General features: G+C 41.9%; 1 protein-coding gene across 2 annotated transcripts; it reads left to right on the top strand.

The window, feature by feature from the left end:
- Positions 1-9,248, top strand: LOC129359983 (monocarboxylate transporter 12-B-like). 2 transcript variants are annotated; one of them, XM_055030006.1, is made up of 9 exons: positions 1-422; positions 2,399-2,676; positions 3,403-3,506; positions 3,737-3,880; positions 4,759-4,854; positions 4,999-5,155; positions 6,972-7,685; positions 7,754-8,013; positions 8,811-9,248. In XM_055030006.1, exons 2-9 carry the CDS (start codon positions 2,540-2,542, stop codon positions 8,960-8,962), a joined length of 1,764 nt encoding a protein of 587 aa, XP_054885981.1. In that variant the 5' UTR covers positions 1-422; positions 2,399-2,539; the 3' UTR covers positions 8,963-9,248. The 2 variants fall into 2 exon arrangements, with proteins under 2 accessions (XP_054885981.1, XP_054885980.1); XM_055030005.1 differs by having other exon boundaries at positions 2,391-2,676.
- Positions 9,249-9,466: the final 218 nt, after the last annotated feature.

The raw sequence follows: 9,466 nt of genomic DNA, 5'->3' as shown, positions 1-9,466 counted from the left end.
GTTTGTGGCGGCGATAAACTTTCAAATTACTATTCAAATTCAACAAGAGGGTTAGACGGGGGTCGCTTTGCAACTTTTATTACATTTCTGATCCAACGGTGATCTTGGCATTATTCTTGCCGATGTCCTCTGCGCTTGGCACAAATTCAGTTTGACTTTTTTTTTTTTTTTTTTGAACCTATCTTGGCTTCATTACAGCAGTGTTCTAAGTGCAGAAATGAACAAAAAACAAACAGGGAAAACCAGTGTGGAGGAATCCTCTTCTTGCTCCTCCTCCTCTGATCTCCTCTGATATCTTCAGTTTGCAGGCTGGCTTGTCCTGCTGAACACCGTCAGGACTTTCCAAAGCAGGAACACCTTCACCGTTCGACCTCATCTGAAGATCCCGAGGCTGAAATTCAGAGCTGCAGAGGGCGACTGATGTAAGTACGAGGCTCTCACTTTTTTTAGTCATTGACAGTGTTTTGTGCTGCACTGGCCATCTGCTTATTTCTACAGTCTATGCTTAGTGAAATCTTGCAGTTTGCTAAAAATGTTGCTTAATTTGTAAAGGATGCACTTAATTTAATACACCAGCTTTGATCAGTTCTTGCAGTAAAAAAAAAATAAAAAATAAAAAAAAAAAATATATATATATATATATATATATATATATATATATATATATATATATATATATATATATAACAAAACATTTTTCTTTTTGCAGCTAAAAGCATTTACCTGCACAAGAAATCCTTTGCTGTTTGTTTTTTTGTTTTTGTTTTTTTAATTATTTTCCTTTTGTTTGTTTTGATGCAAATATGAGCCAATTCCACAGGACAACATAATCCCACATTTAACTGAAATGACTTTTCAGCCTCCAAAAACACAATGAAGTTCTCCCAGGCAGTGCCACATGTTGCTTTCGTTGGCGACAGCCTGAGACGGAATACAGCTGAGCATGATAAAGGACTGGCTCGGTGCCAGTGCACCTCGGTGAAAGAGAAAGCCTGTCACGTTAATGGACACATGCAACCCAAACTGACCTCGCAGCCCATCTCCTCATCACGATAAGCTTTCTGGAAATAAGTGACAAAGCACAAGAAAGCACACAGAAACCTTTGGACGGAAATAAACATTTCAGCATGACCAATGATCTGCTCTGCTTGGGTTCACGCCGTTGCAGGAGCTCCCTGTGTGTGTGATCTGCAGTACAACGAAGTTTTGACTCAAAGGCAATAAATCAATCAATAAATAAACCCTTCATTTAAAGATGACAAAGATATCTGTCCTTGTGTTTTGATGATGAAATATCGAATTCAGTGTAAATTTACTCTGTTTCACTGGGATTTAAGGGATTCGGCAAAACCAAAACACTTTGGCTACACCAGGGAAGAGATGCGGTTTTATAAAATTGTTGTGAACGTCGAGCTCAGAGCAGTCGCTGGAGACATTTTCTAATGAGAAGAGGCCAAACTTCCAAAATATGGAGGGGGTGTCGTAGAAGAAACCAGTTGTGAATAACAAGGCAGGGAGGTGAATGTACAAAGGAAGGAGAGACAAAAGAACCAATTACAACAGACGGGACAAAACATCGACGGCACCAGAAGAAAACCAAAGCCGTAGCAGAAATAAAAACGAAATGACAAACAAATCCAACACTCTTCAGTAAGACGTGACTGAACTAACGGACGAAACAAAGCTAGGATGAGAGACGAATAAAAAACTAAAAAAAGGAAATGACAGAATCAAAGGTCCAAAGCAGGCAGTGGTCACAACCGAGGTATTCTTTTCCTAAAACCTAAAACCTGCCATGTTTACCCAAAGCCCTTTACATTGGCAAACCAGAATGTGATTCTGTGAACCAGTCGTCTACAGAGCTCATGCAGCTTGATAAGGAAGTGCACATTTATGTACTCTGTTTAGAGTGCAAACATAACTGGGGTAAAGAACATTAGTAATCAGACAGCATTATGAAGATCAAGTAACACAGCAAAATCGGAGATGCACTTGGTCAAGTTTAATGTTGATTGTCATGATCTGCGAGTCGTCGTGTTTTATATTCCGTTCGGTAATATTTAGTATTTTTGTTATTTGCGACGCTCCATCGACGGTTCACTCGACTTTTAAGACTTTTGGTTCTTGCTCGGGTTTGTTCCTCATATATTGGCTGAGTTTCTTATTTCAGTTTTAGTCTTTAGTGTTTGATTTGGTGAATCCCTTGGATTGCTGTGTAAAAACACACTTGATCACCTCCCAGCAGCTTTACTCCAGTTGGTTTCACTGTTCCAGATCCTTCTGCTGCCAGTCATGTCCGTTCCACCTGTCCTGCTGTTGCATGTCCTATGGTGCACTGCTCACATAATATTCCCGTCTGCTGTTCCTCTCCTGCTCCTTTTTTCGTTAAGAGGCCCAGGAAGTCGAAAAGGTGAGAAGAGTTTGGAGAGAGAGGGAGAGAAGGCATGAAGACCTTTGAGCAAGAGCAGCAGGTCCTGCCAGTAAAAGGCGCCTCGCATCCGTAGGCCGCAGAGCAGCGGCGGTCAGTCCCCCTGGAGTGATGGCGGCTGTGAGGGAGGAGAGGCGTGGAGGAGGCAGGGGGGCCTCCAGGGCCACAAACCCGCCAGAGGGCGGCTGGGGCTGGATGGTCGTCGCCGGCTGTTTCCTCGCCACCATCTGCATTCGGGCAGTGACCAGGTAATGTAAGAAATATCCCGCCCCGTTTTCTCACCACGTTCAAAACCACTCACATCTTTTGACTCATTATTTTATCGCTGTAGATTATTAAAAGAAGCCAAAAGCACGACTCTTTCCAGGTGCCTCTGCACAGCACCTCTCATAACTTGGAGCGATTTTAAATGTTCTCAAGCCGTGTGCAGGATGAAAATATATTGAACTAGAGAAAATTTTGCTAAGCACTCAAATAAGCACATTTACTATTTCAAATAAATACACATGTTTAGAAGGTCAGTTCCTCTTCTTCAGCAACAACAAATCTGTTTTAAAATGGGTGATTTGTCAGTTTCATCCCTGTGTGAGTGTTTAACCGAGTCTACAGAAAACACATGGACCTCACTCTTTAGACCTGAGTCTTTGTAACTTTGTAAAACACTGTCTGGGACTCACGTCCAGATTACAGGGTCAAATTTTACACGCATTTTGACTTGACAGTTGAATATCCCTGACCCTAACCCTAACCCTAACCTTTTGTCCAGTTACCAGCTGATCACGTCTTCACTGTCTCTTGCATTTATACAAATTATTTCTCAAAAAAACAAAAAACAAAAATGGACTGCATGCTCTGTGAATCTAAATTGAGGGTCCAACAAATTTGCAACATTTTACAGTTTTAAATGTCTAGGCCAAATCCATTACAGTTCATGGTAAAACTGACGGGACTGAAACCGTTTCTCCTCCATACAGATGCATTTCCATGTTCTTCATGGAGTTCCAGATGTACTTTGAGAGAGATTACGCCACCACTGCTTGGATCCACAGCATGATTGACTGCACCACCATGCTCTGTGGTAAAACATGCATCTGCTTTTAGGCACTCATAGGACTCACATGAATGTCTTGCGGAAGAGCTAAGACCTCTCCAACTCTTCCTGTTTTTATTTTGTAAATTGGTCTGTCAAATAAAATTAAAGTGAGCGCGCATGAAGCACGTGGAAGTTCGTAGTTGCAGTGTAACAAAGTCAAACATGGATAAATGAATAAATGAAAGAGCAAAATGCAAGTAAGCTGTTTTTCTCAGCTCCTCTTGGTAGTTTCCTTGGGAACCGATTGTCCTGCAGAGTCACGGTGTTTCTTGGAGGACTTCTGTCCTCTGCCGGCCTGGTCCTCAGCTCCTTCGCCTCCAGTCTGGAATTCCTCTATGCTTCGTTGGGAATCCTCACAGGTACGAACGCAATCATTGATGACACGGAAACACCTTTATTATTATCACCATTATAGGGCACCGCAGACTAAATTAGGCACTCATTTTGGATAAGTGGTTTCCTGAAATGTCTTAAAGCAAGCTTTTAATACTGTTAGAGGAAATAATCATTTGATTCAATTCAACCTACAATCAGAGTTTTATGGCCAGGATCAATCCCTCGCTTTTGTGAAGCTGCTATTTTTAGCGTGCTCTAATTTCTCTTTAAGAACTGCACTGTAAAATACGAGCAGCATTAAAACTACTTTTTCCTCACCTTCCTGCTGTGAGTGGACATTTACGATGTGAAAGTCTGCAGTGAGAGTTGCTGACGCAGAGCAAAACAAAAGTTCAACTTTTTGACCTGTCTGGCCTCTTTGTATTACCAGTGACTGTGATTAGCGTGATTAGCGTGACTCGCTGTGTTTGTGCTGTGTAGATCCTAACCTTAACTCTTTGAGTTTTCCAAAAGACTGCCAGCATTTCTAAATCGCCCGCGTTTCATGACAGAGAGAGGCCGAAAGCTCAACTAGAGAAAGCGGAGGAACTTCTGGCACTCTTTTTTACACTCATAAATAAACCTTGCTTATTTCTTTCAGTCTTTATTTTAAATTTTAAACGGCTCAAAGTGTTTTATTGCATCAGTGCCAAAACCATCACGTCAAACTTAATAATTTTTTTTTTTTCATTGTCAATAAACGAATCCAAACATTTTTGATGCATTGTTTGTGTTCAAATGTAAGCATTTACATCTTATATTAGCCATTAGCGTGATTAGCATTGTCAGCGTTACTGGCTGTGAATTGTGCACATCCTGACATTAACTCTGACATTACAAATTCTTTATTCATCCTCCACAGGCCTTGGCTATGCCCTAAGCTACACAACGACTATAGCGATGGTTGGAAAGTACTTCAATGAGAGGAAAGCACTAGCTTATGGACTTGCTCTATCTGGTACTGACCTCCTTCACCTCACTGACCAAGTCTCCCTCTTTTTGTTCTTTTTCTTTGTATTTTGTGCCTTTTTCTCCGCTGTTTTCTTTTCATTTTTAGAGATCTCATATAATTCCTCCTTTTAAATTTCTCTCTTGCGTCCAGGAACCGGCATCGGGACCTTTCTCCTGGCCCCGGTAGTCCAGCTGCTTATCGAGCATTATTCCTGGAGAGGAGCTCTGCTCGTCCTGGGAGGATTTGTTTCTAACCTGTGCGTCTGTGGCGCTCTGATGAGGCCGCTGGAGCAGAACCCAGCTGAAAGGTCAGCCCTTCGCAACATCACCGCCGTTATTTACTGCAGTGGCTCCCAAAGATTTTATTCTGGGCCCACCTATGAATTACGATAAAATCAACTGGGCGCACACATTGTTCAACCAGGCATTTCACCATGTTCCAAATTATTATGCAAGTGATATTTTCTCAGAGTTTCCTAAATGGTCAGTGGAAATGATGGTCAGTATAATTTTCAAGTCATGAACCGTTACAGTATAAATCAAATTTTACTGTAACAAAGCTCGCCAGGAGAACAGTATTTTTTCCACAAATAAAAAACTTACAATCCACTGTTCCAAATGATTATGCACAGCAGATTTTCTAAACATTTTATGGATTATAAAGAACTGCAAACGATCATCCTTTGAATGTTCAGCATTAAGTGGTCATCCATCCATCCATTTCTTTACACCCTTGTCCCCACTGGGGTCGGGAGGTGCTGGTGCCCATCTCCAGCTAAAGTTCTGGGCGAGAGAAACATCTTAAGAGACAGAGTTACATGTTAACATAGAATCCCTTGTTTGACATCACCTGCACAATTATTGCATCCATTGAACTTGTGAATTTGTGGAAAGTTTCTGCTGGCATTTCTTTGCAGGATGTCAGAAAACCTTCCCAGATTTTGATTTGAACAGCGTTCCACCCTCAGATCTGCTTGAGGAAACTCCAGAGGTTCTCAATAGGGTTGAGGTCAGATGGTGACCACCAGCAGCTTCAAATAACTGTTTGCTGCTTTGCAAGGGCATTTTAACAGCTGCTCTCTTAATCCCATGAATTAGTCTCACAGAAACCTTCCTCATTATGCCTTTGTCTGTACAAACCCATCTTTGTTCTGAATGAGCCACAAATCTCCTCCACAAATTTCCTTTAATTGAGCTCACCAGACAAACTAATCAACCGGCTTTCTGAAAGTAATTATAGTGATTCAAAAAGCTGTGACACGTAATACTGTCTACAAATTTAATAGCACAACAAAAAATGTAATCTTCGTGACATTTAAATCCAATTTGCATAATAATTAGGAACATGGTGTAAACCTATACACACGTTTTGTTTTAGTTGATGTTTTAGCTCCACCTGTTTTGGTCAACAGGTGGAGCTAGATGCTCACTATTGATAGTAAATTAATTAGGTTCCAGGAAGGATGCCAGCCCTGGTTAGAGAGCGTCACAAGTCTCACAATGAATGAATATTTCAATGTTTTAGAAAACTCTCCCAATGAAACATTAAGAAAAAGTCATTTATTTGATTGCAGTAATTCTGTGGCAAAACTAAAATCCAAAGGTGAAGAGTTTCTCGTTTTTGCAAAAGCACCTACGCCACAGCTGGATCCTCCCTTCTCTAGCTCTTCTCACAAGATTCCCTCATGATTCAGGTTGTAGGACTAAAGAAGATGCATAATTTTGTCTCTGGTGAATATTTAAATGTTTCCTCAATTTGGTTTTCTTCTCTGAGAGTCACTGACTGAAGTGCAGAAGTTGTCAGATTTTTATTTAAATTACCTGCAGACCTACAGCATCTCAAGTCCTCAGCTTGAGGACTTGAGATGCTGCTGATGCATGGAGTTCTGTCCCCCAAATCTTGTGGCCCAAAAATCATTCTTATCAAATACATATGGAATTCTAGGAGCAACAAGCGATGTGGTAAACAGGTGGATGAAAGTGCTTGGTCAGATGAACCGAATATACATTTTTTGTGCTGTGGGTCCAAGTCCAGATTTTAATAAAATTAAGCGTTGTTAATACTTCTACAGAGCATCGTATCCAGTCATTTTTATTTCTTGGTTTGTGTTGTTCTGTCTGAAGGATTTGGGAGAACAACATGACAAACGTGGAGAAAGCCTGCATGACTGCGGTGCTGCAAACTGAACTCGCTGAACCAGTGAGCACCGACTGGGGCCGAGAAGACCCGAAGCAGCAACAAATCTGTGGTTCGGAGAACAAACCGGGCCTCATCATCATCAATGGAACCTACAAGAACTTCGGACTTGAAAAAGACAAGCTTCAGCAGAGTTTCACACTATTACCAAGGCCAAAGCCGACGGATGCCAGGATGAAGGATAAGAAAATGGCAGACTGCCTCCTGTTAAGCAACAAGCTGGAGGAGGCGGGTTTATCAGGTCCAACGATTCCGGACAGCAGGAGGAAAGATGAAAAGCCAAAGTCAAGCAACACCTGGATGAAAGCTAATAATAAAAGAGACAACTCCAGATCTAGTGAAATGACATTCAACGAAGCAATTCCTACTGGGCCGTTGGTATCCTCACAGCCGCTGTCTAGAGGCCAGTCTTTCTTTTTTAAAGCGAAGGAAGAGATTGGCTTCCTGTGCATTCCCAGATTCTTGGTCCTGTCCGTTTCCTTTGTGTTTCTGGCGTTTGGCTGCAGCATCCCAGTAGTCTACCTCGTCCCTTACGCTCTGAGTGTCGGGGTGGAGCACCAGCACACCGCCTTCCTCATGTCAATATTCGGTGTCAGTGGGATTGTGGGCAACATCACATTTGGATGGATCACAGACAGGACGTGAGTGACAAAAGGAGACTTTCATCATTAAATCAAAGCTCTGTCGTAACCGTCTTCCTCCCATCCAGGTGTCTGAAGAGGCATCGCCTGCTCAGCTACGTAGTGGCCATAAGCATGGAGGGTCTTTGTTGCGTGTTCCTGCCTTTGCTCCATTCCTTCCCGCTCCTGGTGCCGTTTTCTGTTCTCTACGGATACTTTGACGGGGCATATGTGGCGCTGATACCAGTCGTGACTTCTGACACTGTGGGCTCCGCCCATCTTGCCTCGGCCTTGGGTGTGGTGTACTTCCTGCATGCCATCCCATACTTGGTCAGCCCACCTATAGGAGGTAAGAGTTATCCAATAATTATTGTATCTCATAAGTTTTTTTTTTTCATTCTGAATTTCCTAAAGGGGTAGTTTTATGTAAAGTTGACGTTTTTGAGCGTCACATCATTTATTCCCTCATCGAAACATACTCCCTCATCCTTCACGCATTCAGACGAAGCTCCTCCTCTGAACTGCAGTTTCCAAACTTCTGAGCTTCTGCCTCCCAGAGCGAGCAGCCCTCCCCCGTGACTATCCCGTTTAGTTCCTTCAGACTAGCCATCAGCAATTAGCAAACGCCTGATGGAATTACATGTCTGCTGAGTTCATTGTGTGAGCGAGTCCTCAGTTCAACGCTGGTGAAAACATTTTTAAGGGGATAAAAGAGGAGCTTTGTTGTGATGACTTCCTGAAGGTGGAGTTTCAAGAAGAGCAGGAGTTTCTTAAAGAGACGGAAAACCAATTTCAAGGTGTTAAAATATGAAGCCAAATTTCTTTTAAGTTATATTTGTACATTTATAAAATTACATAGCATTTTTATAACAACTGAAGTGACAAAATGGCACTATGTGCCTGGAAAATACATAATACTGCCCCTTTAAATTAGTAAGTTTACTTGGTAAATCTCTGTTTTGTAAGGGTGAATGAATTTCTCTTAATCATTGCAGATGCATCTCTTTGTATATTAGAAACATAATTGTTTTCATATATTTGCAGATTAAACATTTGTGTCTGTTGATCCATCAGCTAATCTTAGCTTTGAGTGTTAGTAACAATATATCAATCGTTATGTGGCTCGTTTTCTTCCTTCTTCTCCAGGTTGGTTTGTAGATCAGACTGGGAACTACACATTAACCTTCTTCATCAGCGGCGCTTCCTTCTTCCTCACCTCTCTGGTCCTCGTGGCGGCGCCTTTAGCTACGCGTCTGACGGCGCTGTGCGAAAGGACTCTAGGTCACGGAAGACGCTGAAGGGAAAGAAATCAGTCAGAGACTGCGCCTGTTTTCTTGCAAAACGAAACACACACGGTGCCTTTGCGGAAGCCCTAATACCTCTTGAACTTTTTCCCGTTTTGTCACGTTACGACCTCAGCTGCTATGTCGTTGAGATTTGTTTCATGAGTTAAACCAAACACTGCAGAGAAGCAGGAGATGGAATCCTTTTCTTCTTCAACGGTTGTCCGTAAAATTTGGAATCCGTGACATGTAGTTGTATTAGTTACTCTGACATTTCGAATAAAAACCTCATTTCAGCCAACTCTCTACAGAAATGACCTGTGTGTCGTCAGTGTAGTCGAGTCGTTTCTTCACAAGTTTGAAAAACAAGCATTTCAGTTTTTTGAATGTATAGAGAAAACCTACTGTACTCAGAAATGCTAAACTGACTGGCACGTTTTACCTCCACATGTGACGATGTATCATACATAAAATGCCCATTTCATTATTTTCAGAATGTGACACATCATCTCTCTTTTT

This window comes from Poeciliopsis prolifica, unplaced genomic scaffold, assembly GCF_027474105.1.
Source record: "Poeciliopsis prolifica strain line A6 unplaced genomic scaffold, Auburn_PproV2 SCAFFOLD005, whole genome shotgun sequence".
In the NCBI taxonomy this organism is placed as follows: domain Eukaryota; kingdom Metazoa; phylum Chordata; class Actinopteri; order Cyprinodontiformes; family Poeciliidae; genus Poeciliopsis; species Poeciliopsis prolifica.
Note: the sequence above shows the minus strand (reverse complement) of the source record. Positions and strands in the feature narration are given on the sequence as shown.

Coding starts and splice junctions, on each gene's coding strand:
- LOC129359983 (XM_055030006.1), top strand. CDS start 2,540: ATGGCGGCTGTGAGGGAGGAGAGGCGTGGAGGAGGCAGGGGGGCCTCC. Junction 7,686..7,753: donor GGATGGATCACAGACAGGAC/GTGAGTGACAAA, acceptor CCTCCCATCCAG/GTGTCTGAAGAGGCATCGCC. Junction 8,014..8,810: donor GGTCAGCCCACCTATAGGAG/GTAAGAGTTATC, acceptor CTTCTTCTCCAG/GTTGGTTTGTAGATCAGACT.